This window comes from Phoenix dactylifera, chromosome 14, assembly GCF_009389715.1.
Source record: "Phoenix dactylifera cultivar Barhee BC4 chromosome 14, palm_55x_up_171113_PBpolish2nd_filt_p, whole genome shotgun sequence".
Lineage (NCBI taxonomy): Eukaryota > Viridiplantae > Streptophyta > Magnoliopsida > Arecales > Arecaceae > Phoenix > Phoenix dactylifera.
In genome coordinates, this window is record NC_052405.1 from 6,920,543 (window position 1) to 6,941,957 (window position 21,415).

General features: G+C 40.3%; 2 protein-coding genes across 4 annotated transcripts; both read left to right on the top strand.

Annotated features, from left to right (window-relative positions):
• Positions 1–6,743: 6,743 nt before the first annotated feature.
• On the top strand, positions 6,744–14,785 carry LOC103698900 (OVARIAN TUMOR DOMAIN-containing deubiquitinating enzyme 12-like). Of its 3 annotated transcripts, none has more exons than XM_039133475.1 (10): positions 6,744–7,109; positions 9,533–9,565; positions 9,647–9,708; positions 10,734–10,807; positions 11,501–11,555; positions 11,673–11,747; positions 12,197–12,270; positions 12,433–12,481; positions 13,594–13,678; positions 14,325–14,567. In XM_039133475.1, exons 2-10 carry the CDS (start codon positions 9,541–9,543, stop codon positions 14,459–14,461), a joined length of 636 nt encoding a protein of 211 aa, XP_038989403.1. In that variant the 5' UTR covers positions 6,744–7,109; positions 9,533–9,540; the 3' UTR covers positions 14,462–14,567. The 3 variants fall into 3 exon arrangements, with proteins under 3 accessions (XP_038989403.1, XP_038989401.1, XP_038989402.1); XM_039133474.1 differs by having other exon boundaries at positions 6,750–7,109; positions 9,533–9,708; positions 14,325–14,381; positions 14,553–14,783; XM_039133473.1 differs by having other exon boundaries at positions 6,747–7,109; positions 9,533–9,708; positions 14,325–14,785.
• Positions 14,786–18,996: 4,211 nt separating this feature from the next.
• Positions 18,997–21,187, top strand: LOC103698901 (xyloglucan endotransglucosylase/hydrolase protein A-like). Its single transcript, XM_008780951.4, has 4 exons — positions 18,997–19,322; positions 19,417–19,517; positions 19,638–19,831; positions 20,489–21,187. Exons 1-4 carry the CDS (start codon positions 19,127–19,129, stop codon positions 20,886–20,888), a joined length of 891 nt encoding a protein of 296 aa, XP_008779173.2. The 5' UTR covers positions 18,997–19,126; the 3' UTR covers positions 20,889–21,187.
• The last annotated feature ends 228 nt before the right edge of the window (positions 21,188–21,415 follow it).

The window sequence follows — 21,415 nt, forward strand, 5'->3', positions numbered from 1 at the left end:
GCGTTATGTGCGCACTCACTTCGAGGCATTACTTGGTGGTGTGAGGGGCCAGTCATCAATACCCTGCCTTCAGAAGTGGCTGTCATAATGACCGGCCTTTAACACCACGATTCAGAAAGATCTGCTACGGAAGCTCCTAGGTCTGCCACATCGCACGATCTGGTCGTTCGGCTACCTGAGTATGGGATCTAGGGGATCTTCGACGGGATCAAGGTTGACAGGGCTGAGGTCTGCTCGGCTTCAGGCCAAGGTCGGCTCAGCCTTCAGCGGGGTTCGAGGTCAGCCTGGCCTCTGACTGAGGTCGACTCGGCCATCGGCAGGGTTCGAGGTCGGCCTGGCTCTTGGCGGGACCAAAGTTTGGCATGCTCGATCTTAAGATTTGCTCAACCGGAATTGGGTGACTCTACGCCGGAGTAGGACAATCTATTTTGCCTCCCATCAAGTCTCATTCAATCTCGTCATTAAAAAAACAAAAAAGAAGAAAAAAGAAAAAAAAAATACATGAGTATGATACAACCAAGGCATAACTAAATTGAAATTCCATCATGCACATCCATTCTATGTGACCACAAAGTTAATAGTAACATGAAATAAGGGCTAGCTCTTTTTATTTATATTTGTTTTGCAAAATCTTGAAGTCATTGAATAATATGCACAATATAAGAATATCAAGGTCATTGAATAATGTAAACCTCCATCATCGCTCCAACAGTGGTTCTTTCTTGATTCTCTAATCGTATTTTCTTATAAAATATTAGGCACCCCCATCGCATGCGTAATGATAGGCTATGAGAGCATATTTTCTCCTGCCATGGAATTTCCTCGTCACACAATACTCTGGATGCATGTTGAAGGAATAGACAAAAAAAAAGACATGGTCATGCCAATTTCTAAGGTTGTGTCGTTCTCTCTCTTTGAAAACTGAGTTTTCTCATGTAATTTCTTCTCTATTTAATTTAGTCGTGCATAGCATTCGATACATAAAATCTAAGAAAGACATACCAATGTCATTCCAACCCCCACATCATAGTAATATTGTGCTTTATATTACATAATTTTTTTTCTAAGGGAATATTTAAATTATTTATGCTCTATAGAGACTTTTCTTTTCTTTTTTTTTGGGATATATACACCAATGCGATGTTGGGTATGGTACTTCAAAATGTCCACGAAATTAGGCTTACTATGTTACTGCTTTACACAATGCATCATTCTTAACACAACTAAAAAGAGCGTTTCTTTATATAATAGGTGAAGAATTTTAAGATCATATCAGACCTAAACAACAACATATATAGGATAGGAGGTGGCCATATCCCTTTCTTGTGGCAACTTGTATTTCATTCATACTATGTTAGCAAAACTTTTCAAATTGGTTCATCTAATTGACAACTGGATAATTGTGTTTCATCCGTACTTTGTTGGCAAGACGTTTCAAATTGGTTCATTTAATCGACAATTGGACATCTGTGCTAGCTTAAATTGTCAGAAATTTGACCCTGGGCATTTGACAATATCAATAGATCCACGATTTTGAATGAGATAACTTGTGGACATAAAAATAGATAAAAATTGATATGATTGGAAATGATTTAAAATATTTAATATAGCATATTTTGCAAAACTTTGTAAGCAAAACTATACAATAAAATATTTAATTGTAATTTGATGCGACAGGTTGAGCTCTTGCAGGAAAAATTTATGAACATTCATTCAATATAGAGACTTAATAAAGTTGGATCGGAACCCCCTCTGCTAATCCCAAACTCTGACAATTTAAGTTGGATCGCTATGTTCACAAGTCGGATTATTGACTCCAATCCATTGAGCCAACAATGGGTCCATCCTTTTCCCAAAAAAAAGAAAAAAAAAAGGTTAGGTTGGCTAGGAGTCCAAGCAACGAAATCCAGGCAAGGAAATCCTCAAGCTGGATAAACTTAGGATCTCACGTATCTAGAAAGAAACTGCTCAATCCAATCATGAAAATTAATAACATGAATAAAGATTAATTGAAAGTGTCCTATGTTTCTGTTTAACTTTATAGGATGGCCTTAGAATGTATCAAGGCACATGGGCTACATTTTTTTTTTTTTTTTTGGAGGTAGTATGGAAAAAGTGAGTCAGCTCCCCCTATCCATTTTTTTATTTTTTTTGACGTACGTGTTGAAGAGGAATGTATATTAGTGGACATGGGCTACATTTTTAGATTGCCAAGAACCGACGGCCAGGAAGCCTTGATGAAATGATATAACAATATTCTCGCAAATGGGCAGTATTCTTTGTTCGGGTTGGGATTGATTTGCATCGAAAGTTGTAAGCAACAATGCATCTTTAATTAAAAGTTAGAATGAATTAGAGGCATGCTTGGTTGGAGGGTGAGACTTTAGAATGCGAACGTGAATAAGTAAGTGATCTCCATTACAGCCATTTGAGTGGAGAAAGTTTTATTTTTATTTCAATTTCAAAAGAGAATAGAAATGCCTCAATCATCCAAAATTCGATTCTGACTCTTCTCTAATATTTAAATTTTATTTTGATTCTGATACTGATCATTCGATTTTCATTCCGATCTATTCTAATTCTAGCAAACTAAATTTATCTTAACATTTAATGTTAGCATTCTTATGACATATGGTATTAGTCGCTCCAATTGGAAGCTATGATGGGATCTGGATAATAAAAATTTTCTTTTCACCTCCATGTCTCTCTTTTAAGTGTATTTTTGCTTCCAAGGTGAAGATGGTGGGTTGACAAATCCGCAAAATCCTATCTCCAAGAGAGACGTAGAACTCTGTTAAACCAGGAAGATTTTTAAAGATTCCGTTTTGATTTTTCTCTGACGTGGCATGCAAGGGTCATTTCTTATCACATTGGTCGCCATCTAATCTCTCTTTTTATAGCCATAGCGAAATCTCTTTCGGATTCCTTCCTGAGTATGAAGTTCCTCCTTTGACATCCAAATGGTCGGCTGCGAACGTGTTTGTTGTCATAAAACCACATAGCCGATGAAAGAGTTCGTAAGCACGCGTTCATGCCGTTGAAACCAAAGGAAAGCGCGAAAAAGGACCAAGAGCCGACTCGCATGCATGAACGAAATCAAACTCCACCTATTCCATATCTTTTTTTTTAAAAAAAAAATAGTCTAAAGCTTCATATACCATGGCCCATGGGCGTTGGGAAGCAATACAAGCAACCGAAGTATAGAAGAAGAAGAGATGGTGGTAGTTTTCCACACGTTTGAGAAGGCTACAAGGCACCTCCGTGCCGTACATGTATAACTTAATCTTTTTGAAAATAGTAAACTAGTTATCCTCTCAAGCGAAGAATTTCAGCATGTTTATGCCATTTTCTTTGCACAACATACGTTAAAAACTTTGGGAAGTTTTGTACATTGCGTTACTAATCATTGTTTCAAATATCATCTACATTACGAAAAAAGCTAAGCTCTGTCGTTTGTTAGATAATTATAAGAATATGCGACGCGTCAACAAGGACACCAGGCGGTCGCATCACTTGCGTGTGGCATCTTGTATTTATTTTTCTAGTAAGCGGTGACTTGCGATCAAGGACGCAAGCATCAAAGTAGATTAAATTGGCTCGCTAATGGCTGCTTGCACTTTATAAGATAGGAGATTTGGAATGGCTAACTCAGTCCTTAGTACGAATTATTTAGAATACGAGTCTTTAAAGTAATATAGAAATATCTTAAATAACATAACAGTATGACATAATTTTAAAAATTCTAAGAAACACCGAAGGAGGGTAAATGAGTGAGAAAAAAATATATTTATCGTAAAAATAAAGGATCCGAACTTAGTCCCACATCGACTAGATAGTGGAGAGATCTGTTCCCTAAATGGAGGGGGGCTATCCCTTTCTCTTCAGAGACGTTTTTTGTGGGACAAAATCGTGCGTTGGGAGGAGACTATGAAACCCCCTTCAAAGCGAACAATATCTCTGAGGAAAAGCAGTCGCCTCCGCTGTTTGAGACCAGTGAGGACGAGGTCGGAGGGCGGCAGATCCCGTCGTAGCGCTGGACGCACGGGACGGAGGCCGATCTCCCTTGATCTCATCAATATCTGATAAAAATTTGTATGCGGATCAGGTCATATGAAGCTCAGTTTTTTTTTCCTTCTGAGAAGAAATAAAAAATTTAAAAACGGTGATTGCTGAGCTGGATATTAGAATCACTGGATAGCCCTCCTCTTGCAACTCTAGACCTCCCAATACGCTAAATTTTAGAGTTGTATCACTCAATCAATGAGTTGGATTTTTGAATGGAGGCTGCTGATTCAATAATTGGTCCAAACTTCAAAAGGAAAATCTAATAGTTCGGATTCGTCCTTGGAAGCTGGATTGCTGTGGAGTGTTAGAACACTGGATACTCCAGTAAAAAAATGCAGACTTTGATGAAATATCTTTTTGAAAATGTTTGCAAGCAGGAAAGTGTATTTCGATGGAAAGACTAAAATAAACTATGGCTCTTAAGGGATTTGGTTAACCACCGAAGAAATTGCTTTTTCCGTACATTCACCTAAGCTTCTTCCGTACATTCACCTGGGGTGCACTAGTTGAGAGCCAAATGACAAATACATTTTGGGTTCTTTAACATATATCTTATATTTGGAGTATTTCAATTTACTTATAGCCCCAACGAGTCTGTCAGAAAGTCCTCACCGATACTAAGCCTCCAAGCTCTACTCTCCATGAGACCAAACCTATTTTACAAATTATGATGATAACTAAACTAACAAATATAATATATATATATCGCAGTCACCACCACAGTGGATTTCCTTTGATGGCAATTTATGACTGAACCCATCAATCCGACCTTAAGCTATTCCAGAGCACTCACTTTTTTAAAATTAGTTAGAGCAAATCCTTGGCATATTTCCACTCTTATCAACCACCTCCGCACAAAAGGCCTAAGCTCGCTGCATACATTCTACCCCTGCTATAATAGACAATAAAGTGTAGTAGAAAAGATATTAGATTATTTTGAAGCTTCGGTGGGTGGGTCGATGATAAAGAAGAATTTTATTAACCTTAGGAGCCAAGCGAACTCCTTAAAAGTATCAATTGAATTGGCGGTGTACTCATATTCGTGTAATTGTATTGGCCGATAGTAATAGCATAACCTTCTAACTTTGTATTTCTATGTGTGCCTGTTGATGATTTTCAGTGCTGGTCAAAAGAGCCTGATCGAATTCTTCGAAGTAGAGCCGATCGACATTTGCTTGGAAGTACAATTTTTGAAGAAGCTACAAACTAGCATCCAAAGTTTTATAAAAAATATGTATGATGCCTCTGTTGGGGGAAAAATAGACCACCCCACAAATACAATTAAGGCACCCAGATCCGAGCACAAAGGCTGCCGAGCTCATAAGGCTAAGCCGAGCTCATAGGCCGAGCCGAGCTCATAGGCCGAGCCGAGCTCAGAAGACTAAGGCCCAGAAAGCCGAGCACAGAAGCTGCCGAGCTCATCCAGGTCGAGCTCATCTAGGCCGACGAGCACAGAAGGCTGCCGAGCTCATCCAGAAGGCTGCCGAGCTCAGAAGGCCGAGCACAGAAGCTGCCAAGCTCATCCAAGCTGTTGAGCTCATCTAGGCCGCCGAGCACAGAAGGCTGCCGAGCTCATCCAGGCTGCCGAGCTCAGAAGACTAAGTCCAGAAGGCCGAGCACAGAAGCTGCCGAGCTCATCCAGGCCGAGCTCATCCAGGCTGCCGAGCTCAGAAGGCTAAGGCCCAGAAGGCCGAGCACAGAAGCTGCCGAGCTCATCTAGGCCGCCGAGCACAGAAGGCTACCGAGCTCATCCAGGCCGAGCTCATCCAGGCCGCCGAGCATAGAAGGCTGCCGAGCTCATCCAGAAGGCTGCCAAGCACAGAAGGCTAATCATAGAAGGCCGAGCTGATCTCAAAAGGCCGACCTCGTCCACATGCTGCGGCCATGCCCTGCAGCAGCCTTACCGCACCATGCTTTGCTTGCCGGCCACGCCATAGCATATCAACCAGGACCATACCCTGCTACGACTGCCAACAATCATCACGCGTGGCCTCTCCAGACCTCCAACTTACTCCACAATTAATGCGCACGTCGCCTGCTGCCTACGGATCTCCAGTTCTCCATGGCAAATCAGCACGGCAGTGTTCAATCAGCCGGGACAATTTCCTGACTCCGACGTGGTCTTCCACTACAGTATTAATTCGCCTGATCGTGCGGCATGCTCAAACTGTACGACGACCTCGCTCCATCATCTCACCGGTAATCCAGTACCTCTCTATAAAAGGAAAACCACTCCATTTTAGAGGGGGGCTGGCTGGTAGGCAGACAAAAAACTCTGATTCATACTACTTCCTCCAAGAACATATTGGCCTCCTCTGACTTAGGCATCGGAGGGCCGGCGCCGGAAAGCCCGGCCACCGGCTTCTTGCAGGTTCCCCCGGAAGGAGCCGCACGCCGACGATCCACCGCCCGCCGTACCAGCAGCGGAGCTCCTCCTCCCTCAGCCGACGGTCGCCCCCGGGTCCAATTTCCAGCAACAGCCTCCATTTTAGCAAAAAAAAAAAAATCTATTAAAAAAATAGAAAAAACTAAAATGTTGTGAAAGGCCAATCGAGTGGAAACAAGGGTATATCCTGCAGCCGGCTCTCATGTATTGCATGAGATAAAAGGAATCGCAGACAGTTACATGACACGTGACTGGATGTGGCTGCATGAGCGGAAGGAATTGGGTCTCTTGAGGTTGGGCCCCGTCCTGCAACCGCAGTGAAAGATGATCCCAACTCGTGCATCCTTCGCCGCACCACCACCAACTACCATACCAAATGGAAAATCGACAGATACTCGAAAAAATTGCTATTTTATCCCCCCACCGCACCACGAACCTTCCTCTCCCGTTTTCTTCTCCGCCCGTCGTTGGAACGCACGCGGTATCGACGCAAGAAGGGAAGGGATTCAAGGGAAGAGAAGGAAAGAAGGAAGGAAGCGTTCAAAGCTCTTTCTCTGACGGATTCCCTTGCTTGACTGGATCCCCCACTTTCCCCCCTCCTTTTACGATCCTCTTGATTCCGGCGAGCTTCGTCTTCTCCATTTCGATCTCTCTCCAGGTATGCTTCACTTTCCCCCTCAATTGTCTTGGTATTTTTTGATCTTTGCAAGATCTCTTCTTATCGATACTGTGAATTTTTTGAGCTCACTGTCGTTAGATTCGACCTGAATGTTCTATGTGAATATCTGATGGTGGTTTCTTGAAAGAATCAGATTTAGGATTTAGGGTTCAAAGATTAGAGGTTCTTTTGTTGTAATAAAAAAATTGTTAAGCTTTTGAATTTGATCCATCTTTGTATTTTAGTGGCGAGGTTTTGTGACTTTTAGGATGCCGTTTCAATTGAATGAAGGTTGGGTGGTGAAATGCTTTTATTTAGGCGCCAGTGCTGATTGGGTAATTGGCCACTGTAAAATTAGTTGTTGGTATTCTGAACTGAATTGTTGGAGTACTGCTGATGGTGAGCTTATTGAAAATCTCACCGAGTTCTTGTAGATATGGCTGTAAGCAAGCCCTATCGATCACTATATGTAATTGTAATATCATAACCCTAAAGTTATCCTACTGTGTGAACTGGCATCATTACTTCAATTCTAGGGGCCATCAATTAAATTGGTCTATGTAGATTATACATCTAGGTTTCAAGCAAGGTTTAAGAAATAGATTGTTCCAGTATCAAAAAAATTCTTTATAAACAAATGCATGCGCAATTCTTGTCTCAAGGATGCATGATAGCTGCAAGGTTTATAACCAAGTAAAATATTCTTGAGGATACTATGGTTGTTTGAAGACAGGGGTTGCATGAGTATAACAAGTGTCATAGCCCTCAGTGGATTATCTTCTATTCTCTGGCGGGGTTTGCATGAGTATGATAGGGCTCAAAAAGCCTCATACCAATTTACTTTTGGGAGAGAAATGCATAAGGCCAAAGGAAGGGGACAAGCAGCCAATTTTAGGAAAAGGACTATTATTATGTCACCATTTATGGATTCTGAAAACCAACCTTTTCTCCTGTCTTGTTCCAAATATTTGAAAAAGATTTACGAAATTTTAGCTGATTTTACTTTGTTCTTCCCGTTTTCCATGGTGGACTCTGTGAAATTGCTTTTCGTATCTCTTGATTACTTTGTGTTTATTACAACATCGGCTTCATAACTAGATGTATGTATTTATCTTATTCTTTGGACTTAGCTGGGGTAAAAGTTTGGCTTAGTTGTAGGTTTTTTAGAGCCCAGATATGAGCCTGTCTTGAACTCATATCAGCTTCAATCAGATGAGCCTAGGTCTAACCTATGAATGTAAGTTCTGAGTTTTCAGGCTGACCGAGCTGGCCCAACCCTATGACACCTTTGTTCTTGGTCCGGTTGCCAAATTTTGGATTACATAGGATGGACCTATTATGTAGCTATTGAGAACAGAAATATAGGGGAGACTTCTTGTTATTAATCAGAACACAACAGCTTAGCCTTGGCTAGTATTTTTGCAGCATTCCCCAATCTTTAAAGGCTCTATTTAGGCCGATGACATATGGCCTTTTCTTTTCCCTTTAAACCATGGAGTCTTCACTTAAAGCTACTACAAATATGAGAGCTTTTAAATGCTTTTGTATTAGATTCTCTTTGATTCTTTCAATATCCCACATCCTTTGGAACTACTAGATGTCTTTCTTATTCTAGTTATCTCCCTTCCAATCCTATTTATCCACCCAATGAAACTTCCACATGCTTTCTGCAATTGGGACTACTTTATCATGGGTTGAACATGAGCCATTCTAATGACTTCGGAAAATACGGACAGGAATAGCACACGGCTAGTCGTAAATCGTAATGGAGAGAAAGGCCAGAGATAGTAATGATTGATAGATTCCTAGATCAGAAGCCGTGAGTTATGGTTAAATTTTAGCGGGGGCATGTTTCTGTATAGATCTCAATTTAATTTCAATTATATTTTTGATCTTGCAAAGTTACTATATGTACACCTTCCTGGTATTATTATTTAACTTTTTGATACTTCTTTCAGAAAATGAAAATGTTAGCACAAACGATTTGCTTTGATCTTCTTCTTATTCGTCTTGTTAGTTTGGCATTAATGCTCGACCTTGTGCCCATGCTGCAAAGCTTTTGGCAGATGTGGCCAAACGTTTCTATACAGTATCGATTCAAATCGCTTAATTAGATGCTTTCTATCAGACATCAACATGTCAACAGTTTTCGTTGGTCTGTGAAATTTGGCATCTTTCTTGTTTTTGTGTTAGATTATGGAGTGTTTTCAGCTGAAATATGTGATTGATGTTTTAAATAAAACTCTCTTTTTGTAAAAATCACTATTACGTTAGATTATGAAGTTCTTTTTGTTAATAGGACTTTCTCTTGAAATGTTAGCTTGATCTGTTTGAAGGGAAAGTTTATCTTAAATTCCTCATATATATGGAGGGGCTATCAAATTTATGATTATTACTTAAAAGAAGCCTCCTAATTTCTCCAGGCTGCACGATGACATATGCAACGCAGAATGAAGGTGCCTCTTCTAGCTCGACTTCAATAAGCAGCCAAAGAAACGATACTGATGATGACGGGATGATTGCATTTGTTCTTTCAGAAGAATATGCTGGCTTAGATGGTGCAGTTGCTAGACGACTTTCAAATCTGTCCTCTGTCCCTGTATGATACTAGCTTACTTTTTTATTTTTCTACCTTTTTATATTATGGGAAGCTTGCCTAGTTGACTAATATTTGCTTGTTTTTACATCTCCTTGATGTTAAGAACACTTCATTCATATACATATTTAAGTCTTCTTGAAAATGTCTACTTGGCTTTGTCGGCAAGTGCAACAGTTCTATGTGCTAAATAATTGTAAATTTAGTATATGGCAGAGCAACCTGTACTTGAGGGCGATGCTTGAAATGCTGTAATTGCTCAATTTTAATGATGGTCTATCATTGTGTTATATTTATAAATTTACTGTGACTGCCTCGTTCATTATTCTGGGGGAAGATATGGACTCTTTTTATTTCTTTCTGATTTTTGTAATGATTCTGGAACATGCATCAATCTCTTTGGGCTTTCAGAAGTGCTTGTAGCCCCAAGGTTTTGAAAAACGTTGCAACTGTCTTTTGAGTTTGCACCAAATTCATGCCTCGAGTGGCTTTCTTACCAAACAACATAAAACTTGTTAATAATATCACATGATCAGTTCGGCGATGAAACCCATTTGTATCAGGATGTTATTTTACCATCACACTGAACAGAAACATAAGATATATTGTATATCAGAATTTTTTTGTTTCATTGTTACTCATAATGTAAAGTGTTCTTGATTCCTACCATTAGTAGGTCTTTCATCACTATCACTCAGAAATCTACTTGGTTTTCCTGGTGTGCATGGGCAAGATTATAATTCATTAATGCAATGCAAGAGTTGTATTGTTTAATTGCCCATTATTTCTCATGGTTAAGAATAAGCTTGGGGGTTTGGCCTAAGTGCTTCTTTTAGTAGGTTATTTTTCCAATTTCTTTTTGTCTATATATCTTTTATCCTTTTTTCGAAGAAATAAGGTGCAATGCCACCACCCAGATTCGAATCAGGACCTCTCCCAGTTTCTGTTCTTTTGTTTATTGGTGTACATTAGGATCTTGAGGTCATGAAGCTCATTTTAATACTCTCCATGATATGACATACCTGCAGCATATCCCCCGGATAAATTCATTCATTCCAAAATTGAGTGATGCCAGTCTAGATCACCAGCGTCTTCTCCAGAGGTAACCTCCAATGCAACTTATTAATGGGATAATTAATATATTCCTTCTAAACAATGACTATAGTACATAATCAATTCAAATTCCTTCCATTTCAAAATTTTGATTTAATAAAACCTGATAGTACTATATTTTTTTCATTGAAGAAGACAGCTACATGCATTTTTTAGGTTATGCCGCATTTCTGTTGGACAAAATCTTACATGTTTAACTTGCTTTCAATGTTCTGCCTGCTAGCACATGCTGATGTTTCTATTTCTGTTTTCCATTCCAAGGGCTTCTGCTTATTGCAATGCTACTTCAATGGTTTTATTTGTGGTTCACAGTGCCCTTTTTTCCCTCAATATTGCTCCAGTTTGGTTTATTTTGCTAGTCCACATTTTCTTTTGAAGATATGTTTAGCCCCATATATTACAACATGTGTATGTTTCAAGGGAAAAAGAAGTTCAAACCTTGTTTTCCATCCTAATGTATAAATCCAGCATGCAGCAATAGCATTTCATTTTTCCTTCATAAAGCAGCATAAAATTCATTTTTGTGTTGCATAGGCTCCTTTCTGAAATCATCGTAGATGCTTAAAATGCTACTGATAACTTTAATGTTTCATGACGGAATTAAAGTGTAATTCTATCTATTGATCTTTTCCCTCCTTTTACTTGTCATACTTAGCAATTGTGTAATATCATTCTCTGCTAGGCTAAATGCTTATGGCTTATATGAAGTGAAGGTCTCGGGGGATGGCAATTGTCAGGTTAGTTTATCATATTGCTGTTTATATGATTGGCATGTGATGTACTTCTTTTGAAAGCCATGAAGCTGAAGCTTTTGATCTATTGGAGTATTGGTACTTGATTTCTCCATCTTGCAGTTCCGTGCACTTTCAGATCAGATGTACAGATCACCAGACCATCACAAACATGTTCGAAAAGAGATAGTAAAGCAGGTATACCTAAATTTTTCCACTCTCGTCTTCTCTTCATATTTGTCTTCATGCACAAGTAACTGTGGAAACTGGAAGCTTATAGTCCAGTAAAGGCGTCTCTCCACACCCATACTGACTTTCTACTACCCTCTTTTTTTGTTTCTACTACATGCAATGATTTATTTTATACCAAGGCAAAAAGGTGATGTGCGGTAAATGCATGTTGATAAAGATCAAGATGCCCTATTCTTTGCTTTTAGATTGATATGCAGGAGGCTGTTTGGTCATTGGATTCTGCATCTGGTTTAAAATACTTGTGACCGTTATTTGTTTTTAATGTATATTTTTGGTGAGGATCTGCATTTGTTTTCCTGATTGTAAAGCAATGGAGACATTTTTTTTCCTGCTATTTAGGGCCTGAAAAATGGGCAGTGTGGATTTTCTTACATTATAGATGTTTCCATGTCCAGCTGAAAGAATGTCGTTCTCTATATGAAGCTTATGTTCCCATGAAATACAAGCACTACTACAAGAAAATGGCCAAGTAGGATTCTTTTCCCAAGTCAGCTTTTGATTTTCCCCTTGATCATTTTTCTGAATCAAATATATCTGTTCCTTTGGTATTACCTTGTGTTTTGTGCTCTTTAACTATTCTTTTCACCATGCTGCAATGATGTTTATAGTATTAAATTGTCACATTCTTCAGATCTGGTGAATGGGGAGACCATGTTACACTACAAGCAGCAGCTGATAAGGTCTGTTATTTTTCTGCTTAACTTTTAAACTATATTGTTGCTTCTACAGAGGCTTGAAGACTCCTTTATATAATTATACATAATCTTAGAACTTTATCTTTCATGTTGCCCATTTTTTATCTTGTTTTTGTGGACAGTTATACTTTAAATATTTTTGTCAAGAAAAACTTAGGGCCATATAATTTCAAAATATCTGTTCTTTTGAGATCGCCTTACCTTCAAGATCGGTCATATTATTTAGAGCTTAATCATCTAATTAACTCCTCATAATATGAGACTACTAGTCGACTTACTACTGTCGGAAAATTGGCATTACTTTTGCACTAATTTCTTTTCTTATGTTCGTTTTTTATAAGGGTATATCTAGGAGTTTTCTTGCATTCTGCAAGACAGGAGTTCTGTTGATGTTTCACTTGTCTTGACCAACGGATTAAATTATTACATTTTCATCAGCACATGCATGTTGCCAGATCTCTTTTTCATGTGGATGAAATATCAAGTTATACATGGTATTGTCAATATTGTAAAAATAGACAAATATGCTGATATGATGTTAATATTACTTATATTAGAAAACATCATGCAAGCAATGGTTGTATCGAGAAATGCTGTTATAAATTCATGCAGGCTAAATTAATGTAAATGCAAGAAGAAATAAATATTAGCAGTAACTGTAGGAAAAGCCAAAGCACACCATCAGCAATCCTATTGCTTACTCATACTTGCAATGCAACTGAATTTCTTAGAATACAACAAATGTGCATGTGCAACATCAACTCACATGTAGATACATCTTGGGTCCTGGTTCTGAGAATGTAGCTTTTCTCTTGTAAGATATGAAGGTTTAGATTGAGATATAGAACAATTTTTTAGGTCTCATTAATAAAAAATAATTTATTGATACTGTGTCAGTAATGAAGTTGTCATTCAAGCTTCTTTTTTTCCCCTTATGCATTAGAGTAATTCTAATGTTCACTTTTGGCTTGATATTTCAGGACTTTTGAGTTGATAAACTGAATGTTTTCGTAACCATGTTCCAGTTGCTACTTCTAGCATTTGTATTCTGACACAAACAAGAATAATTGTCTCTAATGTTGCTTGTTTATATGCAGTTTGTGGCAAAGATATGTCTTCTAACTTCATTTAGAGAGACCTGTTTTGTTGAGATTGTTCCACGATACCAAGCTCCTCAAAGAGGTAATGTTATGAGTTTAACAATGGCTTCCTAACCATCAAATGGATGGTTAAATAGATTAAGAGCTACCAAAATCCAAAACCAGTTCGTGAATAATGTTAGACTTTTCTCCAAATGATATCAAATCTTATGATACCTCTAACTTATGGCATTGTGAGTTGGAAGTGAACCTATCTGAATAATTAAGAATACACATCTGTGGCACATTTTCTTTGGTGAAATACTCCGGAGCCTCAAATGAAATGATGCCATTTTTCACCACATACTTGATACAAGTACATAGAGATACACGTCTGATTGATAACCAGACTCTGCCAACACTTTGGTAGTGCTGATAAGGCAATTCCTATGAAACACAATGGTTCTGGATAATCTCTCAAGAAACTGGAGTTATCAGCTTTAGGTTTTGATCCTCATTAGTCATTAGTATACAATGTAGCAAACTTAGGACAGCCCAAGTTTGGATTCTCAGTGTCTCCTCATTGTTGGTGAAGGAGTCAATTTAACATGATATTAGAAAATATGCATAACTTGATAAAGAAGATTTATACATACCTTGATGAAGAGCAAATACTGTGGTTCTTGATTACTTTGTAAGCTGTATCTCAAGTTACTGCTCTGAAAACATCACTTTTTTATCTGATGCAGAGCTATGGCTGAGTTTCTGGTCTGAAGTACACTACAATTCGATTTATGAACTCCAAGGTCAGTTTCTTACCAAGTATATGAAAGTGTTTTATACTTCAATTATTTTAGGATACAGGTTAGACTTGTTTGAGGCTTGAATTTGGCTTGTTAGAACTTATTTCCCTTCCTCTGACATACTTTCCTCCTTTCCTGATTTACTAGTAGATGATTGCTTGTCTTGTTTCACAGATCTTCAAGTTCGGTATAAGCCTAGAAAGAAATACTGGTTATTTTAGAGGGTTGTGTAAAGCTTTAAAGAGTCATGGAGATCATTTCTCTTGTGCATATGTATGTGCCAATTTTGAGTTTTTGTTAGTTTACTTCAATTATGGTTCTTGAATTGAATTGTTCTGTATGACTTATTATAATAGATATTGACTCTGTCAATCCCATTCTTTATATTCTTTAAATCGTTTGGTTCATTTGCTGCATTTTAGTTAGCACAAATACTTTTGACTGTTCTAAGCTTGAACCAGTATCTGTAATTCATATGTTGACATATGGGACTGAATCTGGACCTTAGTAGGTTTTATAATATTCAGTCACAAGCCCTGACCAGCTTGATTATTGGCTTCTTGAAGATTTCAAGATGCAAAAACCATAAAATGTACTTCCTTGGACTTCTTCGAAACCAGAACACATCATCCCTTCATTTAATGGGTTGTAGCCCTCCCTGCTAGTGGGGTGAGTTTGGTATTGTCTTGTGCTATCTATGCATACTTGTAATTCAATATGAGATGTTGAATTTCATCTAATGGATAGTGAGATAAATCTTTACTTCCATGAAATTATTTATTTTGGATAGATTATTGATGCTATTCCTTGATTTTATACTATCTTGTTTTCATAGTTTTTTTGCCCCCATTTCTTTTTACCATGATCTAAACCATTTAGCATTGAATATCTCTAATGCAAGAACTGAAATTGTTACAATCTTGGGATAGCTTCTGTCATTTCCAACCTCTTAAGCATGGGGGGACATGACTTAAGCCTCATGGTATACAAGAGAAACCAAGACTTTGTAAGCAAGAATTGCGATTGGTGTCTGTCCTGAACAAAGAAATTTCAAAGACACTGGCAAATGAAGGGGAAAGTCTGGATCATTTCTCATTAGCATGGCTATTACCATCAGATATTTTCTCTCTGTCTCATCTCTTGGTTTAAGAGGGTGACATCCACTCAAATATTTTCTTTTGTAAGTGGTAAAAATGACTCCCATCAGAGCTTTTTACCTTGTGGACTAGCTTGAATGGCAATATATACATGCAATATGGTTGGAGAAAATGAAAATTCTAAGTTTTGATGGCCGTCTAGATCGGAAAGGGTTTAGATCCAATGGCAAATGAGACGTGCAAGTTAATATCCAACAGCTCCCACGTATTGGTCCAACCCCAAATGCATGTAACAGAATTGATGCGATGCTCGTGTGCATTGGATATTATCGTGTGCCCCCTTATCTGCCATTGATGAAAGACTTTGTTGGGTGCTCCACATCTGCCACTGAGGAAGGAATCGTGATAGTAATATACTGCAAATCAAGTTGTTTCCACCCAGATAAAGCATTGGACCACGGAGATCTTGGGTGGGGTCAACAGAAATTTGTGGAAAAAGGGCTGGGAGCAGGATTTAGTTTCAGGCGCAACATGTGGTCTTTCATGAAAAAAGTCACGTACTATTCCTATGTATATATGGCTATGATCTCCTGTTCTTTCGGGTTTTTCGTTTAGTGCCGTTGTAATTTGGTTCCTTATGACAAGGACAGAGCGAGTTGCATGTGATATGTGATCTTGTGAGTTCCGGCAATTAAGTATAACTGATTTCAGACCAACAATTTCTGCCGTGAAGCAAGGCATAAGTTGTGCATGGTGTAGCTGTATGGACCTCAGATTTCCTTGGAAGAATAACAATGAGGGAGATCGTTCGACGTAAGAGATGCCTATGTGAGCTGTGTCTGTCCCCTTTGTAGGATTTGAGTGGTGTCAAACGACAGCTGAAGGGACTTCTTCAAGGTTGACTGACAGCTGCTAGAAACTGCAATGAAGTATGGACCTCAGATTTCCTTGGAAGAATAACAATGAGGGAGATCGTTCGACGTAAGAGATGCCTATGTGAGCTGTGTCTGTCCCCTTTGTAGGATTTGAGTGGTGTCAAACGACAGCTGAAGGGACTTCTTCAAGGTTGACTGACAGCTGCTAGAAACTGCAATGAAGTAACCACGATGGTTATGACCAAGTTTAGATGGTCCCTAGTGCAAGGGTTGGTCGTAGCGGAAGTCGATAAGAGGTAACAAGGGTCGCCATGAACCTGAAGGAATTTTGAGCATGCAACTGTTTTATCTGCTGTAGTTTATCGTTGTTATTCTTGTTAGCTGATTGAAGTGTTCAATAACGGATGCTATGTTGAAGTTATAGTGATAGCTCAATGGTGGTGGTGGCCGTTTCATGACCATTCTGTTTGTATATGTTGTGCCATGATGATAGATGAGCTCAGTATTAAGTAGATGACATGCAATTCCACTCCCTACTTCAGAACCTTGAAGTGGGGCTTTACCTTTCGCATACCGTCAAGAGTGGGGGTTCATTTAGCTAGTGTTAAGATCTCTAATCTCAACTCACTCATGGCAATCATAGTACGTTGATGGGACTGGAACATAACTCAACTTCACTGCCATTAGGACATGTCTTGTCGGTACTGGATCAATATCAGGAGGGCTTCGAGATCAACTGGAGATTTGGGGACGGTGTCCGGAGTATCCGCCCGTCGGTTTGGAAGGGGTGGTTTTAATTATTGATAGAGCTGGTGCCGGCGCACATGGGGTTCTCGATAGGTTTTGTCTCCGTTTTTGGATTTATCAAATATATCAACATGGCAGAGCGGTCGGAAGCATCAACTCTTTTACAAATCACTGCTGAGAACAGAAGACAATCTATCGATATACGCGAGGTTCCTATTACTAAAGGAGCGGTTTTCTTTTTTTTTTTTAAAAAAAAACTAATTCTGCGTCAGTTCCTCGACAATCAACACTTGAGGTAATAAGTACTATGCTAAGGACTTAGGTAAGTGTCTCTATTTTGTTCTTGGTGCATGGTAGCTACTACAGGAGCGAGGCACTAATAGACAGGCCACACCGCAATTTCAGCCTATAACGAGGGTACAGAAGATATGCAATAAAATAGGCCCGGCAGAATTTTTGGGGATATATGGTGCTCAATTGGAACCAAGCTAAAAATGCTCGAGTGACAAAATTTTTGGTATTGTCATGCGCTGAAAACAATTACACGAGGGCGTCCCTTTCGAACATGATGGCAGACAAACATTATCATTATCCCATGCCGGCATCTCTCATTCTAAGCTCCTAGAGATGGATCCGTTGCACCTTACCTATGTTTCATTCTTGCAGCTCCAAACTCCTTTGCCCCTCTTTTCTCACCATGTCTAATATATAACTAATATATAGTACGGAGAGGCTTAAAAGGGATATGGATGAGTTATTCTTAGCATCGATGATGATGGCAGATCTGATGCCTGACCCTGTGAAGCTCTCCATCTAAAACGTATGTATAAAATTAAACTAGAAACTGAGTCTAAAACGTATGTATCACTTAACAGGGGGAAAAAAAAAAAGAGTCCATTGGCTACCCGAGTTCCAACCTTCACCACGTAAACTAGAAAGCCAAGTATAAAATTAAACGAAATCAAGCAGAGTGAGCCCTCGACAGGAAGTAGGAACGTTCTTGCCCCTTTCTATCTCTCGGGGCCTAAACAATGGGGTAACGTGGGCACATGTGCAGCTCCGGTACCGGGCATGTGCCCGCTTTTAATCAGCACGCGTGGATCTGCTTGCCGTCTGATCTCCGATGTTTCCTGTGCCCCACCCCCGAACTGAATTGGATTAGGTGGCGGTCCTGTCCCCACTCTCAGTCGCGCTCTTTGTCAGGCATCGGGGCTCACGTGCTGCGGCCCCCTTTCCGTAACCGTTGATGCGAGACCGCGTACCGGCGATAAAGTCGGTCCTCTGCTATCATCACCTCCGGTTCTCACACTTTTAACACCGCAGAACGGAGAGGACCTCTTCTGGCTGGAAATGGAACATGGAATATAAAATATCAAAACCGTCAACGTGGTGATCACTTCAAGGGACATTAGAGCTTGCTCTAGCTACATACTTGGGTTAGCCCGTGAGTCACTTAATTTGGGCCTATACTAACTTTTGTATGCTGAGTATAGCTCAGAGACAGGTCTTTTACTGGTTGAGCCTTAAAATGCAGCTTGAGTTTAGCTCATCACTCTCTCTTGTTTACTCCGCAGCCTTAAACCGATGGGTAGGAAGGGGTTGAGTCTATTCAGGGGTACTTGTATCTCGGGCTTTAGTTGAAGAGAGATCCACGTGGTTGCTTGGTTTGGAAGGTCAGAGTAGTCAGAGTGTCTCGGACTAGATGTCGGAAGGAAACAGCAGCATCCGTTCTTTCCTTTCTTTAATATCTTACCCTTTCTTTTCCAAGCTCGCCCAATCCATTTCAGACAGGTGAAGACCCCAGGGGAACAGAGAAATAATTGATGGCTGGCTGTCAGCTAGCAAGCACATTCAAATACCATACCTGCACAGCATAATATTATATTCATATATTCTGCTGCAGAAATAATTATATGCAATGCATTTGATGTCTCTCCTGCCTTTAAATTCCTGACAGCGATCTCTGTTCCTCCACTCCATAGCCCCACTCCTTCCTCCTCTCTGCCCCTCGGCGATCTCTGTAGGAGAGATGGTTTCTTGTTTCGTTTCTCCGGTGCTATGGCTGTGTTTGCTGGGCCTGGCCTCTGACAGCGCCATGGCTGCAGCACCCAGGAAACCCATAGATGTGCCGTTCCAGAGGAACTATGCGCCCACATGGGCTTATGATCACATCAAGTACATTAATGGTGGCAACGAGGTCCAGCTCTCTTTGGACAAATATACCGGTAACAGCAGACGACAAAACCAGCCCAAATCTGAGTTCTAAGGCAATGAGTTTTTAATTATTCACTATTTCCTTTCTTGCATATATAAATGCAGGCACTGGGTTCCAGTCCAAGGGCTCTTACTTGTTTGGCCACTTCAGCATGCAGATAAAATTGGTCCCTGGCGATTCCGCTGGAACGGTGACTGCATTCTATGTAAGTGGTATTCGTTTTCGAGTACAGCCATCTAAACTCGAGCAGTTTCCTTCGTTTATTTGATGTCTTGTAACATTTTCCCCTGTTCATGATGCATCCTATTGCGGTCCTTGTGTTCAGCTGTCGTCTCAGAACTCGGAGCATGATGAGATAGACTTCGAGTTCCTGGGCAACAGGACCAACCAGCCCTATATAGTGCAGACCAATGTCTTTACCGGGGGGGAGGGAGACAGGGAGCAGAGGATCTACCTTTGGTTTGACCCGACCAAAGATTACCATTCCTACTCTGTTCTTTGGAACATGTACCAGATCGTGTAAGTTTCTGATCCTATTATCTCTGGAACTTTTTCTTTCGCTATTCTTGTGTTACCTCATCTTTCAGCTTCTAAACAAAACCTTGGGAACGTGCCCATGAGTTATCATGGATTTCTCTCATATTTTAAGAAGCCCAAACCCAAACTCCTTTTCCTTTTTTTTTTTTCCTTTTGTAAGTTCCAATTTTATGTTGTAATGACAGCCAACTATAACCTTTCCAAAGTGGTGGAAATCATGTTGCTTTTAGGAGCGTGAGCTACTTCCACTAGATCGCATTCCCCTTGGTAATGCTACTCAAAAAGGTACGCAAGGGTGCTTGCCCTCATCCTAGTAGGCCTACCAAAGAACCTGGATTTAAAGCCTCACCCTTGGGCCAATGGGCCACTGAACTAAAATTAGCCAGCCATCGATCCCCTCTTTGCAAGGGCCGAGGAGGAGAGTTCAACAGCGTCAACCATAAGAAATATGTGAAGTACACCGTGGAATGACATATAAAATCAATAGGCCATTTGATCGGACCATTCCCTTACCATCAATATGCAACATTTATTACGGTCGACATAGAGTGATGAGCCCCGTAGAATGAAACAGCCCAATGAACTTTGTATTCGATCATCTAACGGTAGTTTCTCCGGGTGGTTCGTGCATGGGAGCAGTTTCTTTGTAGATGACGTCCCCATCCGGGTGTTCAAGAACTGCGAGGACCTGGGGGTGAGGTTCCCGTTCAACCAGCCCATGAAGATCTACTCCAGCCTGTGGAACGCCGACGACTGGGCGACGAGGGGCGGCCTCGAGAAGACCGACTGGTCCAAGGCCCCCTTCATCGCCTCCTACCGCAGCTTCCACGTCGACGGCTGCGAGGCGTCGGTGGAGGCCAAGTTCTGCGCCACCCAGGGGCAGCGCTGGTGGGACCAGAAGGAGTTCCGGGACCTGGACAGCCTGCAGTACAGGAGCCTCAGCTGGGTCCGCCGCGAGTACACCATCTACAACTACTGCACCGACCGGTCCCGCTCCCCGGTCATGCCACCTGAGTGCAGTAGGGATAGAGATGTGTGATATTGTGATCAGGCGACTCACTCCTCCCTTCTACCAATCGCATGCTTTGATCTCTCCCATCTCATGAGCTCCAGGTTCGGCGGCCTCTCTTCTGAGTCCCTCGTCGTCATTGCTGCTACAACCCGTAATATTATTGTATTGGTGGTCGAGATATACGAGATATACGATGCCTTTACCTTTCCATGAATGATGTTATCGGTGTTTCTCTTTATATCTGTTTTCTGTATTTATTAATGCAATAAGGGGAAGGGTTCCTTCCTCCCAACTCCATCAGAAAACAAAAAAGAGTTTATTTCGTGCGCCTTGGAATAACATAATCAAAAGCTGCTGCTTGTAGAAAGTTGATGTCATGTTCCTCCGCTTCTCGTACCCCCATAAGCTTATATATATATATATAAGAGAGAGAGAGAGAAAGAGAGAGAGAGAGAGAGAGAGAGAGAGAGAGAGAGAGAAGCTTTTTGGTTGGTTTTCCTGCAACTACGAGGAGATTAAGCAAAGATATAATCATAAAGTGAAAAGAGGCAGAA

What these genes read in the sequence shown, in the direction of transcription:
- LOC103698900 (XM_039133473.1), top strand. Translation starts at nt 9,541, where the DNA reads ATGACATATGCAACGCAGAATGAAGGTGCCTCTTCTAGCTCGACTTCA. An exon ending in CAAATCTGTCCTCTGTCCCT is followed by an intron (nt 9,709 to 10,733) that starts GTATGATACTAG and finishes ACATACCTGCAG; the next exon opens with CATATCCCCCGGATAAATTC. An exon ending in CACCAGCGTCTTCTCCAGAG is followed by an intron (nt 10,808 to 11,500) that starts GTAACCTCCAAT and finishes ATTCTCTGCTAG; the next exon opens with GCTAAATGCTTATGGCTTAT.
- LOC103698901 (XM_008780951.4), top strand. Translation starts at nt 19,127, where the DNA reads ATGGTTTCTTGTTTCGTTTCTCCGGTGCTATGGCTGTGTTTGCTGGGC. An exon ending in CTCTTTGGACAAATATACCG is followed by an intron (nt 19,323 to 19,416) that starts GTAACAGCAGAC and finishes ATATAAATGCAG; the next exon opens with GCACTGGGTTCCAGTCCAAG. An exon ending in TGGAACATGTACCAGATCGT is followed by an intron (nt 19,832 to 20,488) that starts GTAAGTTTCTGA and finishes GCATGGGAGCAG; the next exon opens with TTTCTTTGTAGATGACGTCC.